At 50.8% G+C, this 23,273-nt stretch overlaps 1 protein-coding gene across 2 annotated transcripts in view; it reads right to left on the reverse strand.

The window, feature by feature from the left end:
• OTOF (otoferlin) overlaps positions 1-23,273 on the reverse strand; it is a 62,129-nt gene that overhangs the window by 37,211 nt on the left and 1,645 nt on the right. For both annotated transcript variants that reach the window (XM_084512937.1, XM_084512936.1), the window contains exons 2-5: positions 22,864-22,922; positions 19,457-19,545; positions 7,267-7,366; positions 4,124-4,335 (exon numbers count right to left, since the gene is read on the reverse strand). In XM_084512937.1, the coding sequence (XP_084369063.1) occupies positions 4,124-4,335; positions 7,267-7,366; positions 19,457-19,545; positions 22,864-22,922 (460 nt within the window). The remainder of the gene's footprint in view (positions 1-4,123; positions 4,336-7,266; positions 7,367-19,456; positions 19,546-22,863; positions 22,923-23,273) is intronic.

Below are 23,273 nucleotides of genomic sequence, written 5' to 3' on the forward strand. Positions count from 1 at the left end.
TTAAGGAATTGGCCTCTGGAGAGCAAGACTTTGAGCGTGGGGGTATTTACCTAAAGTGCTGATCTTCTTCTGCGTCGTCTCCAAGGCTGGGGCATTTACAGAGAGAGGGTGGAAAAATTGTGATAAGAAGTCAGAGGGCTCCTCCGTTGTGCCAGAGTTTTTAAAAAAGGGATGATTTGTTCCAGGACAGGATAACCTCAGAGCACAGCACCACAGCAGAGCACTCCCCGCATGCCTGGGGACCCACAACCAGTTTGAGCTGAGCCTCACACCGGTCCTTGCAGCCCCAGCACGCTCTGTGCCCCCGCAGACTGGTTTCTGGGGCTGAGACTGGTCGAACTGGTGGAGCTGAACTGGTCCCCTCCGTGCCGACCTCCTTCCTCGCCTCTGCCCTTCTGCTTGGGGTGAATTTGCTCAGAGAGCTGGGGAGCTGCTGGGTGTTGGCAGGACTGCAGGGACAGGGGTGAAGCCCCCCGTCCCAGGGCTTTGTCCCAGAAGTGGGACAGGCTGCACTGACATTTTCTGCATCTTTCCCTTCCCATTGCAAGCTTCCAACCCTGTTATTCCTGAAAAAAATGCCTCTTTGGGATAAATCACTGCAATCTCCCTATTTTTTTCCAGGATAATAAAAAAAAAACCAACAATCAGTGGGCTGGGACCCCCATTTCCAGGGGGAACATGCCTCCAGCTGTGTGTGCAAGCAGAGGATGAGCCCAGGCTCCCAGGGGATCCATCAGGCAGGGGCCAAGCCATAAGGAAGCCACGTCTGGGGGCTGTATTTTAGGACTTTTTTCCCAAAGAGCAGCCTCCTGCTGTCGTTCAGCCTGCCTCTGAAATAACACAAAAAAAATAAAAATAAAAAAATAGCAAAATGGCTTTGCGTCTGCACTTTCTCACCAGGAATCCTGCTGGGACTTTTTTTGGGGAGCAAATGGTTGTTCCTCTGCACCTGGGGCCAACCCTGATGTTGGCCACCCCTTCCCATCCACCCGCACCCACCTCTGAGCTCCTGTGCCCAGCTGCAGGAATTCAGCCTCAGGGGCTGGTGGGTTTGGGGACAAAGCTGGTTTTGTCCAGAATATAAGCTCGTTCCTCTTGCATGAGCATCTTTTGGGAACGGCAGTTGTTTTTCTGGTGATGGAAGAGGGACCTGGAGCACCTGATGGAGGAGTTTGCCTGCGGGGCTGAGCTGCAGGCAGCTCCCTTGGTCCCAGCTGGCAAATTCCTAGCAAGCACGGCACTATTTATGTGCTCCTGGTTGCTGCTGCTGCTCTTCCCCTTTCAGACCCGTTTGTTCTCCCCTCCTGCACCTTCCCAGGAAAGGGAATTGGCTGAAAAACAAAATAATGTCCCCAACGAGCTGCAGCCACGTACCCCTGCTCTGCCAGATTAAAGGTGCAAGGGCACGCTGCCTGCCTTTGAAGACAAACTGCCTGGCACACATCGCACCCATCCTCATTTTCCCCATCCAAATAAAGGTTTTGGATGGGAAATAATCCCAAATCTGCCCTGTGGGGCTGGGCCCTGGTGTCAGCTTGGTGCCTGGGTTTTACCTGAGCTTCTCTTCGCTGCATCTCCTCCCCGAACCCTTTCTGGGCACGGTGGGGGACAAACCACAGCACTGCACGGCAAGAAAAACCACTGCAAACAGAAACACACATCACAGGGAGCTTGTCCCTGCTCTGGATAGGGCTGGTCTCAGGTTTTGGGGACGTCTGTGGAGGAGGAGAGGCTTCCTGGGCGAGGCAGCACCCCACAGCCTTTCCTCCTGCATCCCAGCCCCCGAGCATCCTTTCCAAAGATGCTGCTGCAGCTTTCCCGTGGCTGAGAAGTGGGAATCCAGCAGCAAGGCTTGTGGGACATCCCCGGGGACACGGCAGGAGCAACGCAGCACTTGCACACCCCACGGCCACCAGCACGGGTGGGTGCTGGCTGCCTCCCTACCTCGTGCTGAGGGAGCCCTGGCTAAGGGTGTCCCCCTCGCCCAGGAGCTCGTCTTCGCTGTGGTAATACATCTCGTCCTCTTCCATCCTGCGGGGGGTGGTGAGATGGGAAAAATGAGGCCCTTTCCTCCCTGGTGTTCGTATTGGGGCTGATATTGATGGGACCGAAGCCCTCTGTGCTCCTGCTGCGGGACAAATCTTCTCCATCCCATCTTCTCCTTGGGACAAAGGCAGCAGGAGAAGCCCGGGGCCACCCTCGTGCACTTATCCTCATGATATCTTGCTTGGGGCAGTGATTAGAGCACGCCCTGCAATTTTGGGGTGACTGCCTGCTCCTGGGATGCCCAGGGAAGGAGCTGCAGCAGCCTGGCTCCGGGTGAGCCCTGCGGATGAGATTTTTTTTTTGGAAAACGTTGTGGATATCAAGGAAAAAATGCTGCCAAGTTTCAGAGGATTTTGCCAGACTGTGACCCCTGAGAGCTGCTCTCCCTCCTGCTGAGCTGTGGGGGAAATGCAGCGAGAGGATCAGGGCTGAGTAGGATTTGCTGTGGTCGTGTTCAACCCGCACACGTCCCTGCTGCTTGTTCCTAAACCTCTGCGTTCATTTCAGCTCCCTGGTAGGAAGGATGGGTCACCCACTGGGTGCAAACCAGCCTCAAAAAGTCCTTCTGCACCAGCACGGGGGCAGCTCAGCCACCTCCAGCTGTAGGGGCAGGATGGGACCCTGCGAGGGGGCTCTGCAAGCAGGGCTGTGCCCCAAGACCCCTCCCCAAAGCCCCGCGCCTCCCATTTGCCTGAAAATCCACAGGTTTCAGCCCGGTTCACACAGTTAATTAAGTGCCTAGGAGCGATGCAGGTGACTGGGAATATATTTCTTCAATCCCACCGTGGGGAAAAAGAAATTTTGCCCTTATATGGCCGTAATAAAGCACTAAATGCAGGCAGAAAGCAAACACTGCCAGCGCACACGACTGCGGAGCCGGCACAGCTGCAAGTATTTTTGGTGCAAATATATATGTTTTTTAAAATTGGCCAATTCCTAGGGTTATTCCGAGATTCACCTTGCAAGCGGTTGGGCTGCGACCCTCAGCCAGGGGCTGTGAGGTCCTGGGGGGTACTGAGCGACCGGAGCACCCAGCTCTGCGCCCCCCATGCACAGCTCCCCCCTCCTCTACTGGTTACCAATTTCCACGAGATTTTAAGCAAGTTCAGGGCTTTGAGGGCTCCGTTTTTCCAGCGGGGTTCAGGAGCTACTGGAGTGGGAGCCAGGCAGGCAGAGTGACCGTCACGGACAGCACAACTACACAAATGACATAAATTTGCCTGAAAAAATTTGCTTGGCAGCCCGAGAACCCGGTGCTGTTATACACAAGTGGTTTGACACTTGCAAAGCCCTCCTGCTGCCTAAAAGCTGGATGAGGGGGCTCAGAGCACCCACGATGGGGTGGGCTGAATCCAGCCCAGCCCAAAAGTGATGCCAAAGAGCTGGAAGCTAACAGAAAGGTGGTAACGACATCCCTTAGAGGACTGGAGGTGTCCCCTTGTCATCCAGGGGTTCCCAGTGAACCCAAAGAGGGCTCGCCTTTCCTGGCTTGGGATGGAGATTTCATTTAAGTTTGGTGACATTTAGAGGGACAAAGCAGCAAACAGGGCTTATCAGCATCCCTGGTGTCTCCTCCAGCCTCACCAAAGGACGTTCACACTCGTAATGCTCCCAGCACATGGGCAAATGTCAAAGGCACCGAGACCCCATAAGCATCCTCACTAGTATGGGGTCAGGACCTGCCTCCTGCCCTGGAGTTGAGGTGTGGGACCCCTCACTTCATCAACCAGCCCCAATCCCACCCGATACCAGGGGTTTGCCAGCAGCCAGACCCCTCACCCTCCTCAGATCTGTATTTAACCACATTTATAACCCAACGTCTGCCACATGCTCTAAACCCCAATGCTCGTGGGAGGCCTTGGCTCTGTGCTGGAGGGCTCTGTAGGAGCACCAGGCCCTTTTGGCACCAGCACGAGGCCCCATATCACCCATCCTCACCTCCAGCTGTGGTGCAGGTCCCACAGATGCTGGGGAGGAGGAATAGGAATGCTATGGGGTGGGAATTCCCCCGTATGGGTGCTGGGGATGCTGCTGTGCTTTGGTGGCATCCCAACCACCACCATACTGTCCCCGTTACCTCCTGAAGCTCCTGTCGGCAGGCTGCTGGCTGGATTTCCCCGGGGACACGTCCGAGCTCTGCCGAAAGCTGGGGAGAAGGCTGTCGGTCTCCAGAGGGGACCTGCTGTCCCCCTCCGAGCGGGGTCCGGGGGTCTCCAGGAACTCCTTGTCGCTCCACGTGCCCACCGTCCCATCCTGGGCCTGGTAGCGGATCTCTATGGAGATGCTGGTCTGCAACGCACAAGGAGATGGGCTCAGCACCAAGGAGCCCACAAAATCCCAAAGGCAGGAGGAGCTGCTGCCTTACGTCCCCCAAACCTCTTCTCGTCCAGAGCTTGAGGCATTTTGGGGGTGGGCCTGCAGGGTTTTAAGGCCTGGATGAAGATGTGAGCCACCAACTTTGTCCTGATGGCCAAAGTCCCAAAAACTCTGCTTTGGTCGGAGCAGCCAGCAAAGTGTCTCCACTAAAAACAGAGAATTTGGGAAAGGCAAATATGGAACCATCAGCCACAGAGGTTAAACCAAACCTGAACCCCAAATCTTTCTTCACCTTCCACTAGGAAGCTACCGGGTAGCTCAATGCAAAGACAACTGGTGTTAGATGTAAGGATGGGATTTTTTCTAGCAGAAAGGAGAATTTGTCACCATGTCACCAGAATTTGTCACCCCAGGGATGGGAGAGGTGGTGGCAGGAGCCCTGAAGAGGGAGGACACGTCCCCAGCAGAGGGACCCCAAAAGGATCAGCACTGCCCCACATTGGGTGGCCGAGCTGCTGCCTCCCAGTACGATCCTTATGGGTCCCTTAAAACTGGGGATATTCTCTGATTTCTACGATTCTAGGATGGTTTGGGTGTTTTTTGGGGGCATACACAATTTCCCACAGTTAGTATCCATCAGGAGTCAGCTGCCAGCGACTGCTGGAGAGGCAAACCCTGAGCAGGAAAAATGTGATGGAAAACCTTCCTTTTCCTGTATTTTTAGGAGAACGACCTGTATTTATATTTATATTTATATTTATATTTATATTTATATTTATATTTATATTTACATTTACATTTACATTTATATTTACATTTACATTTACATTCATATTCATATTCACATCTACATCTATGCCTATATCTATATCTATACCTATATCTAATTTATATTTATATTTATATTTATATTTATATTTATATTTATATTTATATTTATATTTATATAAAACTACCTGGATTTTATATCCCAGTGCTGCTGTCCAAGGGAGGGAGAAGGGCTGGGAGATGCAGGATGTGGCCAGGGGCAATTCAGGACATTCAATGAGCCCAGCTGGACACAGCTTTGAGGAAGGTTTTGACTGATTTTATTCTTTCCATGGAAAAAGGCAAATTTGAGTCAATCAAAATGTTTTGCCCCACTGTGCTGCCCCCACCCAGCTGCTTCAAATGGCTTGAAAAAGCAAATACAGAGGAGAGAGAGAGATCCACGCTGAAATAGTAATTTTTCATATTTTCAAGCCACTTCAGTGCTGCTATGAGACATTCGCTCTTGAAAACTTATTTTAAAACTATCTTTTAAAGTTAAAAAAAAATCCTTAAAAAGAAACTAGAAATGATAGGTGCAATAAAATGAACAATTTTGGTTTGGGGCCGAATAAAATTGTCGCTTGTTTGAAGGGAAAATAGTAGCTATAAACTGAAACCAAATTCGCACTGCAAACGAAACTCTGACTTGTAATGGTAAAGAAAATTACCCCGTGGAATAGTTCATCGAAGGACTGCTGGCTCCTCTGTCACTGGACATTTAAAAAGATTTGTATTTGTATTGGGTTTTATTTGTATGGTTTATTTTTATTTTATTTTATTTTATTTTATTTTATTTTATTTTATTTTATTTTATTTTATTTTATTTTATTTTATTTTATTAGTTTTGGGGTTTGTTTATTTTTTATTTATTTTTATTTTGTTTTTATTTTGTTTTTATTTTTATCTTTTATTTTATCTGCTCCCTGGCCAGCTGCCAATAATTTTTGAGCTGTCCCACAGCCCCTTGTTGATGGCCAAATTACACGACCACGAAACCTCTCCTGGCTTTGCAGCTCTTGGGTCTTTTGAACTGGACCCACCTGGAGCCCTGCAACACAGGGGTCCCAAAACTCAGGGTCCCAAAGCACAGGGGTCCCAAAACTCAGGATCCCACAGCACAGGGGGGTCCCAAAGCACAGGGGGTCCCTGTGAGAGAGAAGACACCTAAAGAGGAGAGCATCATTTCCAACAAATCCATTTTTCTTCGCATCTCAAAGGTGATGCCCACCCCTGGGAGCACCAAATGGGTTTTCTGCCAACACTACAGCCCCCACTGACCCTGCTGCTCAGCGGGATCTGTGCCACCTTTGGGTTTCCAACAGCGTTTTGTCACCAAAATGCCCCAAGTGTTGCCCTCTGGATTCTCTTAGCAGGGCTCCTGCAGCCCCAATTCCTTCTCTTGATGAAGTGGAGCCCGGCAGCAGCGGTTTGGAGACAAATTTGTGAGTTTTGACTCTCCTGGAGTTGCCATGGAGACTGCACGGGAGAAGGGACCGAAATCCTGATGAAAGCCCCAAAAGTGAGCTTGCACCCTCACCTCCCAGCTCCGGCTTAGACCTGGGGCTAAACCATCCCCGAAACGAAGGGGAAATAAAGGAATGTGGCATTTCTGCCCAAAACAAGCCCCAGAAAGCATCCTGGGGCTGTGCTGCCTCTGCTCCCCTGCCCCTCCTCAGGACTTTTTCCCATTTATTTTACCAGTTTCATTCCCTCTGCCCCCCAGAAGTCACCTCCTGTCGCTGCTGATGGAGCTCCCTTGTGCTGAGCCTGGGAACCTGCTTATAGAGGCAGGAAAATGTTGTGTCTAGCAGGCAGAAAGGCTGAATTTTTATTTTTTTAAATCAAAACACCGGCATTTTGATACACAGGGAGATCAAAAGTAGCTGGATTTCCACGTGTGTCATAAAACTCAGTCTCCATGGCAAACAGCTCCCATGAGCTGCATCAGCCAGACCTGGGGGGCTCTGGATGAAGGGCGCAGACCCAAACCGGGCATTTCTTATCCCAAATTTCCCCTGAGAGGCACAAAGAGTGGGATTTCACGTTTCCCGTGCACTGTCAGGGTCGGATAAGGGAAGGGGAGCTGCGACCCACCTGGATGGCTGAGTTGTTGTCGTCTATGAGCGTATCCGTCACCTCCACGTGCCCTTCCTCCACCACCTTCTGCAGGACCATGCGGAACGTGCCGATGAGCCTACGGAGCAGAGAAAGGTCAGGCGAGCACCCGCCAGGACAACATTTTTAATGGGAAAGGGAAAAACGGGATGATTTTGATTGCTGGAGGTGGTGCTGAGCCTGCTTTGAGCACGGAGAACTCGTGGAAAGCTCATACTCCGGCACGAACCATCCTGGGACCCTTTGATATTATCCTTTATCCTATGATACTGCTGCGATCACCGAGGCTGATGTAGGGATACAACAAACACCGAGGCTGATATAGGGCATAAAACACCTTCTGGCCACCGTGGATCCTTCTCCCCGAGCACCACACCAGCACCTCGTCGCTCCTTGCGGCTCCTGCCCAAGCTCTTTGCACCACGCAGCCAGGAGCGCAGCACCGTGCACCAAAAGCAGCCCTGCTCATTAAATTAAAAGCCCGAGAGGATGCCACGGGGAGCAGAGGAGCCTGGTGCTCACTAATAAAAGCCATTATTTATTCTCTGGCTCATGGCTTGTCAAGGAGCTGTGGCTTGATGTTCTCCGTGTGCCGGTGCGGCACCAGAGGGACCTGCGCAGCCTGGGTTGAGTCAGCCCGAGGAAAGAGCCAGCTGTGAATCAACACGTGGCTCCCGACATGGAAAAAGCCCTGAAAAGGTGAAAGTGGAGCTGCCTTGCACCTCTGGCCTCGTGTGGCACCTCCAGCGCCACGATCCCAGGTGACAGTGAAGGTGCACCAGGAAGGTCCCTGCGGTGCTCTGCCCCAGCAAGGAAGCAGCTGCTGCTAAAAATGCTTTCTTGTGAACCCTGAGGCATCCCTGTGATGCTGATTTATCGAGATGTGATACCAGAGAGGAACTGCCTGTGCTGTGTGTGGGCCACGGAGGGCATTTCTGCCCCTGTACAGCCCAAGCACTGATGCTGTGTCCAGGCTGACCTGGGATGGAGCTGCCCCAGGGGTGTCTGACCACAAAATGGGCTGTGCCGTGTAGTTACCCCATTACACACCACTCAGCAAGTGACCTGCTGGGAGGGATGTGAATAAACTACCCGAGAAAGACAGAAAAATGACCTTTCTGGGGCTCAACCACTTACCCAGCTCGCGGCAGCAGCAAGGGGACCCCGCTGCAGCGTGCCGTGATGCTCCAGGAGTGGGATCCCGTGTGCCGTGCTCCCACCCACCCGTGAGCACCCTGCAGGACCTGCACCTCCCCAGCCCAGCTCCCCGTGCACCCCCAAAACACCAGGTTGAGCACAAAAACCTTTTCTCTGAGCGTTTCCCATGGCTGCACGCATGAATAATGCAGCACCGCTTCCCACCGAGAGCTGTGTCTTCCCAGGGATGAGCTTATCAGGGGAAAAACAACGTATCAGCCTGGGCTTCAGGGTTTGCTAATTAGTGAGATTCGCTCTTTGCAGGAGAAGCAGCTCTCTGTTGCTTCGGAAAGGTTTCAACAAGAGTTGAACAAGGCTGTGCTGGGGGGCTGGAGGGCTGGAGGGCTGGAGGGCTGTCCCCTGCTCCTGGCTGGATGGAGGTCAGCTCAAAGTCAGTTTGGAGGGCTCCTTTTGTGGCCCGAGCTCTAAAATCAGGTTATTTTGGTACGGTTTCTTACCAGGGAGGTTTGTTTGTGAGGGTTTCCAGGCTCGGCTGGCTGCTCACTGTGCTGTTCGTGTTCCTGAACGTGTTTGTAGCTGTCAGTATTTAACTCGCTGGCACAAAATGCAGCCCCTTGGCGATGCTGCACAGCCCTAAAGTGCAGGGCTGGAGCACGTGGCAGAGGTGTCTGTAAGCAGGAACACCCCCAGAGGGATGGGGAACTCTCAAAAAGTCCTTACTAACAGGGCTGGAAATGCAAAATGAGCTGGGGGCAGCCGGAGAGCCTGCCCTGGGCTCCGGCTGCCTCCACCATCCCCTCCAGCATCCTCGGGTTGGTGAAGGCAATAAAAACAAAATGTGACTGCAGCTCCTCAGCCGTGGGCATTTCTGCTTCCCGCGGAGCTGGGGAGAGCACTCTGAAGTGGTTTCAAGCTGCCTTGGCTTGTTGTGAATTACAAAAAGGGGGGGGGGAATGTGCCCGTGCCCAGCTCTCACCACCTGGACATCTGCTTCCCATCCGATCCCCTGCAGCCCAGGGCTCACAGCTGCTGCTTCTCCAGCAACAAAGCACTTGTGTTGTTGTTTTTTTCCTTAATTTAAGGAATCTCACACCAGGATGGAGCTTTTCCTTCAAGGGTCTGTGCAGAAGGTCCCTTCCCTGAGCACCACCAGCTCTGGCTGAGGCTGGCTTTGAGCTTTGTCCAGCCAAGCCTCGAAACCTTGCATGGATGCAGCTCCCCCCGATCCATCCTTCCATGGATGCTGCTTCTATTTCCTGGTTCTGCTAAAAAAAAAAAGCCTTTTTCTGCTAAATAGCAGTGGCAAAACACGTGTGCTTCCCTGCTGCTGTGTGGGGCAGCCACGAGAGACCCCAGCTCTGCCCGTCTCACGTCTTAAAACCGACAGCATTTCGGGTCCAGGCACAGCCTGGGGGTGTCCCCGGTGCTGCTGTGGCTGTCCCAGGAGGGCTCAAGGCTTTAGGGCACGGAGCAACCTCGTGCTTGGGCTGCAGCTCTGCCTGCGAGCGTGTTTGGGTCTGGCGCTGTCAGATCACATCGCAGGACGAGTGGGGAAAGAGCCCAGGAGGCCAACAAGAAGCAAACATCTCCAGGAGGCGTTTCACACGCAGATCTCCTGCGTTCCCCAGGGGGAACAGCTTGAGAAGAGCGAAGCAGCCCCGCAGATCTCATCTGACACGGCCGAGTGTTGGGTTTCTCAAGCAGGGGGTGAGGATGTGGGCTCAGCACCCCCTCCCAGCATCACAAGGGCTTGTGACATGCAGCCAGAAGCCATCCGGAGCGTGGTGGTGGTGGATGGGGAGACCCCAGAGTGACAGTGGGGGGACATCTCTGCCCCAAAGCAGGCAGTGGGGACATCCCGGGCAGCAGAACCCATTCGGAGAGCTCCTGCCCTGGCTGTAGCAGAGAGCGGAGGGGCTCCTGAGCCCCCAGACCCATCTGAAGCAGCCACCTCCCTCTTCTGTGCCCTGCTGCTGTGCTGCTCCTGTCTGGGACCAAGAGAAACCCAGAGGAGGAGAGCATCACACCCACCTCCTGCACTTTTCTGCTCCCTCAGTCTGAGCTGCAGCCAAAAAGCACACGAAAGCTGCCCGTGAGTGCTCCTAATTGTGGCTGGAGAAAAGCAGGAGTCCCTGCACCACTTTCTTTGAGTGTCTTTGCATCTCCTTGTGTGCTGTGACTCTGCACCCCCCGGCTCTGGTAGCAGAGCTCAGCCCAGCTCATGTCTGGGAAGGGCCAGAAAGATGCCTTGGGGTGGTGGTCCCCTTCCTTGCCCCCCTCCCAGCCCACATCTCCAGCAAGAGCCCGGCCAGAGGGGATGAAATATTCAGCACCCGTCTACGCCGCCTTTCACTTCCGAGTCTTTCATAATTCATCGAGTGCCCTGCTCCCTCCCCTGGCATTTCTGCGGATGGAAAGAGAGAGGGAGTTTTTCTGGGTCACTCGTAATTTTATCAGACTGTTGGAGCCTCTTCTGTTACCAACCCAGCCCAGTTCTGGGCTTGGAGCGGTCTGGGAGTGCTGCACATCCCACCACGTGCTGCTCTTTGCTCTTTGCCCTCGTGGCACGTGCCAGCTTTCCATGAATCCCTCTGTGAGCCGTGCCCAGAGCACTTCAGTGACTGGGTAGAACCCTGCCAGGCATTGCCAGCACTGAAATCCTCGCTCCCTCAAAGCAAAGGCTCCAGCATTGAAGCCCAAGATGTTATTAGGTAAAAATCTGAAGACTGTGCAGCTTGGTCTAGTTCTGCCAAAGGCATCCTTCAGCCCACGAAGGCTTGTCCCTCCTTCCCTGCTGGCTCAGCCCTTGGACACCATTTTTCTTCCGTGGGCAAATTCTGCTCCTGGATCCTGGGAACCTTCTGCTTCTGAACCCAGGAAAGCCTTGGGAATGCAGGTAGCCTCTCTGTATTCATCCATCCATCCATCCACCCATCCATCCATCCATCCATCCATCCATCCATCCATCCATCCATCCATCCATCCATCCTTCTCCTTCCTCAGTTCGCCACAGGGAGTTGCGCACAGCCGCACGAGGAGCCCAGCTCTGCAGGCTGCCATCCCCCCTGGGGACACGTCCCCGTCCCCAATCTCTTCTGGGATTTTAGCACATGCACGGCACCCCCAGCACCCGCCGTGACAAGATTTGCCGGGTTTTCATTTCTTAATCAAAATATTGTGTGCCGCCGAGTCAGACACCGTGCCAAGTCTGAGCGCATCCGCGTCAGCACCTTTGGCAACCAGGTCTGTAAGCGCATCCCCAGTGACTTTCCTGACAGGATCTGTTTCTACGAGACAGGGCTGGCACTCGTTATGCTATTCCACTTGTCTTCCAGGGTGAATGAAAACCCATTCATATTTAATGAGGATTTTTGCAAGAGTTCGCTTGGGAAAAAAAAATAAAATAAAAAATAAAGTTAATTCACCGAAGCAACTTTTCATGTCTGGAGGCTGCTGAGGTGGAGCAGCTGGGGCGTCCTACATTTCTCCGGGTTATCCAGCCATTAACAAAACAGGAATGATTGCACACACCCCCGGGGTAAGCTAATTTTCCAGCCACGCAGGCAGGGTGCGGAGGGGAGATGAGGAGGTGAGCGATTTGGGAAGCCGTGGCTGCAGCAGGGTGATAACAGAGGAAGCTGCATTTTGGCTGTGCAGTGAAAAAAGATCTTCAGGATGCTTCAAGCTCCGGGCACGCATCGTGTAAGCCACAGGAGGGAAGGTTTTGCATCTCTCAGCATGGCATGAGCACTGTTTTGTAGCTAAAGGCATGGCAGTGGCTGTCACTGCAAGCTCTGCAGCGTCCGAGTGCAGGGGGATGTTCGAGGAGATGCTGTTCATGGGACTGATCCCAACAAACCCATTTGGTAGCTCCTGGAAAAGAGGTTGGGCAAGGAGCTTCCTTGGAGGAGAATAACCCCACAGCCTAAGAAGTGCAATTGGAAATGGAGAGGAAGTGCTGATTTAAGGAAAAAAAAACAAATTAAAATAAAATAAATAATATGAAATGAAATGAAATGAAATGAAATGAAATGAAATGAAATAAAATAAAATAAAATAAAATAAAATAAAATAAAATAAAATAAAATAAAATAAAATAAAAATAATAAAATAAATAAAAAGGACAGCCCATGGATTGGAAAGGGTAGGGAGTCTGGGCTCTCAGGAGGGAAAATCAGTGTATACTGATACCCCAAACACATCAGGAAGCTCATCAAACCCTTCTGGTCAGTGCACAATCTTCTGGTCCATGAAAGATGCCCACCTTAAGGCTCCTGGCCCAGAGAAAAAATCCTTGTGTTCAGTAAACTCACATAGTTTTTTATTCCACGAAGATGCCAAATTCAGTTTTGAGCCTGTAAACTTTTGCTATCCGCAAGACCTTGTGGGGCCCTCCACAGCCCAGCTGGCTTTGTCTGAAGACTCACTTCATCCTGAGCCTGCTTCTTGATTTCTTCCTTTAAACCTTCACATTTTTTCTGCACAGGTGATGAATAACTCCTGGAACAGGTGATGAATAACTCCCTGGTTTAGCCTGATGGATATCTGGTATAGCAGAGCATAACATAAAATGGTTCACTTGGAAGGGACCTTCAAAGATCAGGCCCCAGCTCCCTGACCACTTCAGGGTTAACCAAAAGTTACAGCAAGTTATTTCCCCTTCTGAACTGAAGAGGCCTAACTTAGTTTACTGTTAAGAAAAATAAAAATAAAAATAAAAATCAATAGAAATAGAAATAGAAATAGAAATAATAGAAATAGAAATAGAAATAGAAATAGAAATAGAAATAGAAATAGAAATAGAAATAGAAATAAAAATAAAAATAAAAATAAAAATAAAAATAAAAATAAAAATAAAAATAAAAATAAAAATAAATAAAGCAGTTCCAGAGCTTTAGGCCCTTTTTCTGGTCTATCAGATCCTTCTTGATCTATCAGATGAAATGTTTTGCAAACACTTTATCTGGGTTAAAGGCACACGGTTTCATTTGCAGGGTTGTTTTTGCCTTTGAGCAGTTCTCTGCACATTTTTATGGGTGCACTCAGGGCTCCGCTGGGTCGGACACAGACCCCTTGGGTGCAACCTCGTGGTGTCCCTGGGACCTGGCCCACCAAGGGGGAAGCCTGCTGCTACGCCGATGCTGCTGCAGGTTCTGGCTGTGATATTTCAGCATTTCTGGCAGCAGAAAGGTCCCGGCACTGCAGGCTCCTGCAGCGAATCCTGCAGCACATCATCGTCTGCAGGCGAGCAGAAGCGGTGAGCACCTCGGAGTCCCCAAGTCCTGCTGGGGGCAGCTGCTCACTAAAGGCACGAACCCTGCAGAGATCCGAATTGGAGCACAAAGGATGAAATGAAGCTCTGTTTTATCCTGGCGAGCTGTATCAAAAGCCCTCGGTATTAATCCTTCTGTTTCTTGGCCAGGTAAGGGGAGCCAGCTGCCGCCTGCTCTCCGAGGATCAGCTTTCTGCTGGGGGTGTTATCAGCGTGCCCACCCCGGCATCGCCCTCAGACAGATCTGGTTACTGCTTCTTCTCACCCCAGAGAGGAAAATGGTGACATGCAGCCAGCAGGGAGGAAAACAAACCTCCTCGGAGGAAAAGGTGTGGGGTTTTGTGCAGCTTTCTCCATCCTTACGGGATGTCCTGGCTCTAGGCATGGGGGGAACATGGGGCACAGAAGGAGCTGGTCCAGGTGGTCCCCGTGGGTCAGGGCAGGAGCTGCTGTCTTGGGGATGCTGCTCTGTGGCTGTTGGTGTCCTTGGTGTCCTCTGGTGTCTCCCCATCACGTTGTGCTGCCCTGGCTGATGTCTCCACCTACTCCTTGCTTCTCTCTGCCTCTCCCACACATCTATCCCCCACCCCAGGTTGCTGGTACATGGCTCATGATGTCTTCTCCTGCCCAAACACACTCAAGTCCACATCTGGGACCCCACATCACACACCTTCCTCCTGCACATGCCCCCTCCCAGGGCACTGTGGCATCGTATGCCATGAATTTTCACTCACCCTGCAGATATTTTTTAAGTTTCCCCAGGGGACCAGAAGGGAAAGGGCAAAAATTAATCATATTCCTGTAGGAGTTCCTCACCGAGTTCCTACAAATCATCTCACAATGCAACAGCTGCTTGGCTTCAACACCTGCTCTCCATGATGCGTGGCATCACACGGAGCATCCCATGTCTTTGAGATGGATGCATAAAATTGTGCCTATTTGTCCTTCTCTCGGGTGCAGGATTTTAAACCTGCACCCCCACAAGGTGCTGGGGCAGGGGCGTCTGCACTGCCCTGCTGGCTTTGGAGGTGCTGATACCTCTTTGTGCCTTGGCATGGGGCATTCTGCTTCCACTCAACCTTCTTGGTCCCCAACAAGGTGACATTGGGTGATGTTGACCAAGGAAGAGAGGAGAATGGTTTGGAGATGGAGAATAAGCATCACGGGGGAAATGTCCTTGGGCCAACATGGGAATCAGGAGGTTCTTTACACATTTTTACTGAAGGAACTGCCACCAGAGGAAGGTTTTCCTCATTTAAGGTGTCCTCATGAACTCTCTCAATGCGCTGCCCCCTTTTTTGGGCACCCAAATCCGTGGGGAACAGCTCCCGAGGACAGCCACCAGGCCCAAACCAACAGCCCCTCGGTGGAGCCAGAAGCAATCAGCTGGGACCAGGGGACTGCGGCCAGGGAAGGATTATTTTACCAGCTAATTAGCTGCGTGGTGCTGGCCACGGGGCAGCAGACAAAGGCAAGGCAATAGCCACGCAGCCGTGGCTCGGCACCGGGCCCCTCCATTATTCACGGCGGGCCTGCATCGGGTGTCGCGCCTTTATCTGGGGCTTTGATAAGTCCTCCTAATCAGCTGCACGTGAATTATTCACCACGGCTCGCCTTTCCAAAGCCTGTGCCAGGGCTCTGCTTCTCCCTTCTCCTCTCCCTCCCGGCCAAGATTTGTGTCTGTCTGTCTGTCCTCCTCCTGGGACAGAAGGCCGGGCTGTGGTTGTGGCCCTGCCTCAGGACACGGCCTGGGTGTGCTGGTGTGGGCATTTCTCAGCAGGCAGGACATAAACCCGTGGCTAATCCCTTTATATTTTGGACTTGGAGCAGTCTTCTGCTGGTTGATTCCTGCCACTGATGCTGAGATCTGAAGCCAGTCCCTTCCTCCCCCATTAGGCAGCCCATAGGGTTGGGCCAAGGCTCTGCTGTCATTGCCCCCTTGGGCTCCTGGTGGCCTTCTGCCTTGGGGTCACACACTGCTACAGGGATGCTTTGGGGATCATTTTACCACTGCCTGTAAATGCCAGCATGAGGAAACTGTTTCCAACCTGAAGTGCTTTTTAATTTAGCAGGGAGCAGGTAATTAAAGTCTGGAAAGCTGCTGCAGGGAGCTGGGGATGCTCTGCCACAGAGCATCTTCCCAATTACCTGCCCCTGACGGTGTCAGGATGCTCCCAGCACCCACCCCAGGACCACAGCAGGACAAAAGCATGCTCCAACCGGCCTCTGGCCCCAGCAGTACTGGGGACAATAAGCTCCACTTTTGAAGGCAAATGCAGCCCAAAAACAGGGGCAGTAGCTGCTGTTCCAGCCCATTGTGATATAAAGCAGACAAAGATGCTGGATAAATATTTCTGTGCATTGTTCCAGGGGTAGTTTGCGGGTAGTCATCACACACAAGCTGGCTGCCCCTGATCTGCTGATAGCATTTGTAATGAAGTTAGAATAAAAGAGAAAGCCCGGCACAGCAAAGTGTTTGCTCGGGGTGAATGGAGAAAGCCTGGCTCACCTGGCAGCCATCCTAGGAAAATCGTAGAAAATCTTGTATAGGATTCAACAAAAATGCAATTAAAAACTGGAGTGTAATCAGTGACATTCGAGGCAGGTTTATGAGGAGATGGAGCGTGTCAAAACAAGCTCGGTGTGCTTCTTCAGAGTCATTTTTTTTTTGGAAACTGCGTGAAAGGAATAGTTTTCTACAAAATGTTTGGTTTTACTGTGCCTGCTATCGATGCTACACACTAACAAGAGCAGATTAATGGAGAAACTCTAAAAATAGGGTATCAGTTGATAGTCATCGCTGAATGGCAGCAATATAGTGCAATTTTGCTATTAAACCCCCATGACTACTACATCAGTGACTGGCATGTAAAAATAACTTAGAAAACAATTTCCAGATAATGAGCATTCAATCACCGGGGAGCAGAGGCAACCCTGCAGGATGGTGAGGACCTCACAACGTGCCCGAACCAGCCCAAACGGGCACTCACGGGCCAAAAACACCTCCAAGAAGCAGCACCCACACCTCAGGCTGGTCTGCACTCCTGGGAACAGCTCCAAAAAGCTGGTGCATCCACAGCCCTGCAGGAGTTTGCACCGTGGAGCATAACGAAGCAATTACTGCCTGGCTGCACGAAGGGAGGAGGGAGGTGGGTAAGGTGTGCCCAGCCTGTGCTTCGGAGGGGAGGCGTTGAAAACTGAACACTGGTGGGATAATGAGCTGCAAAGACGATTGGGGATGGTAAAAAAGAAAAAAAAACACAGGAGCAGCCTTCTCAAAAGCAAGGCGGAGGGATGCTCTGACTACAAAGGCACGAGAGCTTTCAAGGGATGAAAATGCCTGCAAAAAGCAGGCAGAGATGCTCCTGGTTTGTGGGCTGTAGCACCACGATGGGAACTCCTGAGTCTTGATTTCTGAGTCCCTGGGGCACGGAGCACAGTGTGGGGCTTTCTCTGTGCCAAGGGGGCTGAGGTGGTGGAAACTGGGGTCAGATCCCTGCTCACTGCAGAGCAGCGAGGGGTGAAGGTGAAGGTGCTGCTGAAAGTAAGGCTGATAGGTGTGTGCAGAAACCAAAAGCAAACCTAGGAAAATAACCAAAGTGATGGGAATGATAAAATTGAATGTCATCCTAGTAGTGCAAGTGGCTCTCGGCTGGCTGAGGCTGCCAACCTGCTGTATAAGCAGTGTGGCAAAGGGAAAAAAAAAGTAATTTCAAGTAATTCGGCTGCACTGCTGGGGTATATTTATTTTGTGTTGGGTATTTGGAGATTTCCAAGAGAATTTGGTCACCTAGGGAGAGGAAGGAATTACCCAAGTGATTGCTGGCTCTGCCTCTAATCAGTGCAGCCCGCTGCCATGCCCTGGCTTTTCCACTGCCCAGGACCCACAGAGGAACAGCAACAGTCCTTTGTTTGCAGACACATATATTGCACTTTTTACTCCTTTGTGCATCTTTTAACTGGGATTTTTTTCAGGCTGGAGGATGCCCCGTCCCTTCCCATCCTCTGTCTCCAGGCTGGAGCAAGCTGGCAGTGGCAGTACCCAGGGGACAAAGGCGTTCACACATGTCCTGTGGGCATCTCTCAGGAGCTCGGAGACCTCTCCAGCTCCACCATCTCAGCCTAGGTGCCTTCAGTAAGTGGTCTGAACGTGGCTCGAAGTGGCTCACACCACGCTGAGCTGGGATCTCCCCACAAGCCCTGTCCCCCTCCATCAGCCAAGCTTCCCCCCCAAAGCCCAGCCACCACCCCCTGGGGCTCCTTGAATGTCACAAGTTTTTCAACTCTCCTGCTGCTCAAGCTCTGACTTAAAAGCAAGATGAAAGTAGCTTTTTTTTTTTTTTTCTCTTTTCTTTTTTTTTAATTGTGCCTATTTAACACGCCTGCCCTGCACACCATCTGTCCCCTCGTTTTTGGGCTGTGAAACAAGCTTTTGCGTGAACATTTGTGTGCATCTGGGAGATGTTCTGGCGACCCCACTGAGCCCCAGCTGGGGAAAAACACTTTGTTTTCAGAGCAGAAATGTTTGCCACAGTTTTTTTGCTGCAACAAATCCCTACAGCAGCGTGTGTTCCTCCGGAGAGCCAGACCCAACCAACGTCCAACCACAGGCAAACCAACCGCAACATCCAACATCCAGCCACGAGCCCAAGCCCTTCCTTGGCTGCAGAAGGGTTTTTAAAGACAAGGAACCAGGGAGAAAGGGTTGGGAGTGACAGCAAACCCCAGGACACACCACGGCTGGGTGACACCTTGCAGTCAGGGGGGGCTCAGCGCCTGGCCCCACTGCCCCAATGCACCCCAATGGATTCACGGTGACTGCCCTGCCCGTGGGCACCACCACAGCACCTGCACGTCAACCAGCTCCCTTTCTTCCACCCTCCAGTTCTCAAACCTTCTTCTTCATCCCATTCCCAGGCTCCCTGTGAAGTCCTGGCTCCTATTTCCGAAGCCAAAGCTCGTGGGAGAAGAAAGGGCCTGGCTATGGGATGGGCACAGCAGCAGGACAAACCCTGCAGAACCTCTCCTTGGCTGCCTGTTAATGCAGTCTGCAAACCTTGAAAAAAAAATCATCTTTTTTTGTTGTTTTCTTCCCCCCTATAATGTCAGTGTAAATGTTCTGTAGGACAATTCCCATCATTCATGTTTTTGTGAAATGCTCGCATATTTTTGCAGTGACAGCATGGAAAATGGTATGAAAAACACTAATTTGACAGAAGGGACAAACTTCTCCTCTCTTGCGTTCATTATCAACGTGTGGGCAAAATTTTAGCTGGAATAAACCTTCAAAAAACTGTCATAACATTGCACATAATGCATAAGTCCTGGCAACAACCATACCCAGGTGAGAACAAATTGCAACAAATAGTAAGAAAAATGGAAGAATAAGATAAACAAACAATTGCAGAATTTGCAGAGCTGGAGAACTGCTGTTAGATATCGACTTCCACCTTGTTAATTTAATAAAAGATTTAATTTTCTCTTAAACACATGCAAAGGGCATTGAAATAGGTGGCAGCACCTTCACAAAACCATGCTGTAGACGTGGCAGTGACCACAACTAAATTGTTGGGCACCAGCAACTGCACTCACGAGCTGTGTTATTTCACAAAAGGTTGGGTCTGGGCTTCCTTGCCCAACCCAGGAGGCATCACCAACCTCTTCCTCACCCTCCGGTCCCCAAACCCAAGAGGGAAGCTCGAGCAGGATGGAGGGAGGGAAGGGCAGCCCCGCTCTCACCTGTTGGTGAACACCTTGCTGTAGTTGAAGACCTGGACCTCCAGGATCTCGTTCCCATCGATGTTGCTTGCAACCGGCCAGCGGAAGGTCTGGGGAGGAAGGATGGGGAGACGTCAGGCTGGGGACGGGGAGAGGTGGCAGGGGTGATGAGGATGGGGCTGGGAGGGCTACGGGGTGATGAGCACCCCTTCTGCCCAGAAAAAAGCAGGGCTGTCTCACAGGAGGCTTGCCAACCATGAGTCCTGGTGCCAAATTCTATATCTATATCTACATCTACATCTACATCCATATCCATACAGATATAGGTATCTATAGATATCTATTTATAGGTATAGATATCTATAAATATCTATATCTATCTATCTATACAAAGATAGATATAGATATAGAGATATACAGATATATAAATAATATCTATATATCTATGTAATATATATAGATATAGATAAACAGATATACAGATATCTGTATATCTATATCTATCTATAGATATATATATAGATATATAGATATATAGATATCTGTATTTATATCTATAAAGATAAGATAGATAAAGGTAAAGTTAAAGGTAAAGGTAAGATAAGATGATAGATAAAGATAAAGATAAAGATAAAGATAAAGATAAAGATAAAGATAAAGATAAAGATAAAGATAAAGATAAAGATAAAGGTAAAGGTAAAGATAAAGGTAAAGATAAAGGTAAAGATAAAGGTAAAGATAAAGATAAATTTGGGTTTCTTTTTTTTTTTCCTTCTTTTCCTCCCCAAGCCAAGGAATCACCCTGCCAAGCCAAACCACCCGAGCTTCCCTCATTTTCCAGGTCTCGGATCCCTTGCAGCCTCCCGTGTCCGAGCAAAGCCCCAACCGAGATGCTCTTGGGGACACGGGGACGTAGCAGTGGGACCGAGCCCTGCACCGCTGCAGGGCTGCATTCAGAGCCCGGGAGGGAAAGTGCTGGCCAAGCAGCTTCACAGGAAGGCGTTTGTGACTCTTCAGCAATACTCCAACGCTTATTTCTGAAGCTAATTTTTTCCCTTTTATGCTTCCTGCAGTGAGTCAAGGAAGCGAATATAAAAACATCTGGAAATAGGAAAAAAAAAATAAATAGAAATGGCCTCACGACATCGCTTTGCTTCCCACAGGGATGGGGAGCAAGGCCCCATGCCCAGGACCTGTGCCAGGGCTCTGGCACCCACCGTGCCTCAAAGCCTGTTTGGGGCCGTTAACACCACAGCCAGCGAGCAAAACCCAAAGCCCTGCACCTGGGAGAGCAGCAAAACACAGGGAACAGCCCCAATCCGCTGCTCTCCGTGGCTCCACTCCTCTTCCCAGCATTATTCGTGCCCTGGTGCTCACCACGGCGCTGTGCTCTGTGCTGGAAGAGGTCTCCAGCCTCGGGAGAAGAAGCAAACGTGTGTCCAGCTCTGCAGGCTGTTCCCACAGGGACCCCCATCCACTGCCTGAAACCCTGGGGAATGCAATTCAGTAAAGGCGAGCACCTTGCTCTGGATGTTGCCCACAACCCCCCAAAAAAAACACCAGCAGGACAAGGAACATCACCAGATCCCAGGCTACAAATAGCTGTGCCACGTTTTCAAGCACATGGACATCCCAAACCCTGCCCATCCACACTCCTTCTCCTCCTGGTTCTACCCCAGAGCATGGAAAACCCATACAGCTGATTTGGGGTACCCAGCCCTGCTCCCTCCTATCCTACAGATGCACCATCCCATGCCCTGGGGCATCCCGCAGCAAATCATGGCCATCACTCCCCCGAGGATGCTGTGCTCTAAACCTAAGGAAAACCTTTTTATTATTATTTTTTAAGCCTGGAAAGGATTATTAGGGTCACTCACTGACCCCTAATACAACCCAGGCCATGGATTTTCGTGGATTTTACTCAGAGGCTCCTAAATTAGAGACGCCCTGTGCCTCGGTCATAATAAATTCCTAATGGGAAAAAAAAAGAGGCGCACCAGAATTCAATCAGCAATTAATTACCCTTCCAGATAAGTGGCTTCTACAGCTGGTTACCTTCAGTAGTAAATAATTTATTTCTGTCTTGAACCTGCAGGTGGGATATGGGGACGGGCTGCCCCCTGCTCCCAGCCCCATGAGCAGACCCCATTAACACGGACCCAGAGCACACCATCCCCACCACCCTTCACCGTGGCACCTCCCAGAGCTGGGGCTGCCCCCCGAGCCCCCCCTGCTTTCCTTGCACCCCTTCCATCCCCTTTTGGCTGGCAGGTTGTCCTCCTTGCGGGTTTTATTAAAAAAAAAGTCTTATTAAAAAAAAAAAAAAAAAGTCTTATTAAAAGTCTTATTAAAAGCCCTGCGCAAAGCTGAGCGAGTGATGGGTCAGTTTAATCTGTTTTATTAACAAAAGGGGAAAAAATAAAAGGAAATAATAAAAAATAAATAAAAAGGTGTTTTTTTCTTCTCCCTTTGGAGGAGAAACCACTCGGGGTGCACATGGGATGTGATGCTGCTGTTCCTGGTTATGCGCAACAGCCACGGCACCGCAATAGTCAGCAGCTTTGCTCCCCCAGGCTCCTGGAAGGCACAGGTTCTGCATAATTCATTAAGCCGTGAATAAAAATAATTGAAAAAAGAAGGAAACGGGAGGAAAACAAACAAATGGAAACCACTGGGGCAGCCCAAACCCAGCCTGGTGGTGGGATCTCGCGAATGCCGAGCAGGGGCAGGGAAGCTGCTGTGAGCTTTGCTTCCCCGCGAAGGCTCCTGGTGGGGGAATTTGGGGTGCTGCATTGAGGCAATAATAAAAAATAAGTTAAAAAAATATATATATATATCACCTGGGCTTGTTAATTACTTGTCATTTGTGTATGGAAATATTCCTCTCCTGGACTATCCCATCAGCTAATTGCTGGGGACAGCCCAGGACCCCCTCGTTGGCTTCAATATCCACATTCCTGCCCTGGCCATTGCTTCATCAGCACGAGTAATTAAGGATTTAATGGGGTGGGAGGAAATAAAACTGCACCTATAGCATATTTTGCTGCAGTATTTTTCCCGAAATCTCAGTGCCAACAACAGGGGATGTTTCGTGCCACGCTCCCAGGAGCATCCACGCCACGGGAAGAGCTGCAGGTCCCACACCCCTGACACCCCCAGCCCTAGAAAAACGGGGTCCTGAGGTCCATGAGATCCTTCAGCACCCACCAGAGAAATGCTGGAGCTCGTAAAGATGGTGCCAAGACACTGAAATATGAGTCTTTCACCCATAATTGCTTTTTTCCCCCCTTTTTCCTTGCAACGAGGTATTGGTGCCGTGGGAATCCCTGTGATCCCCTAGGAAAAGGGGTATTTTTGTGGAAAATCAGTCACGGCAAGGCAAAGCGGGCAGGGGAGACAGAGCAGGAGGCAGGCACGTCTCCTCTTACCTCCTCAAACCTGGCCTCGTCCTCGCAGCTTTCCAGCACTCGGGTGTAGAAGGAGAGCCCTGCAGAGGAGACACGGGTTGGTTGTGAGCAGGGCGACGTAGATCGCCTCGTAGATCGTAGATATTTTAGGTTCAAAAGCCCTCTGAGACCACCAGGTCCTGCCCCTCACCCACAAAACCACGTCCCAGGAACCCCAGCCTGGAGCTTTTGGCTGCCCTCGTGGGATAACCTCACCCCCACAGCAATATTTCTAATTAATATCTTCTTCATAACGTTGCCTCCTGTGGTGTTAGGAAAATGCTACGGGTATCTCACTGAATCAAATTGATTTTTTTTTTTTTTAACTTCCCAGGTAATTAAAACCGGCTCAGGGTGGGCGCTTTGGGCGCAGACAGCCCCTGGAGGCCAGG

This window comes from Aythya ferina, assembly GCF_964211825.1.
Source record: "Aythya ferina genome assembly, chromosome: 3".
Lineage (NCBI taxonomy): Eukaryota > Metazoa > Chordata > Aves > Anseriformes > Anatidae > Aythya > Aythya ferina.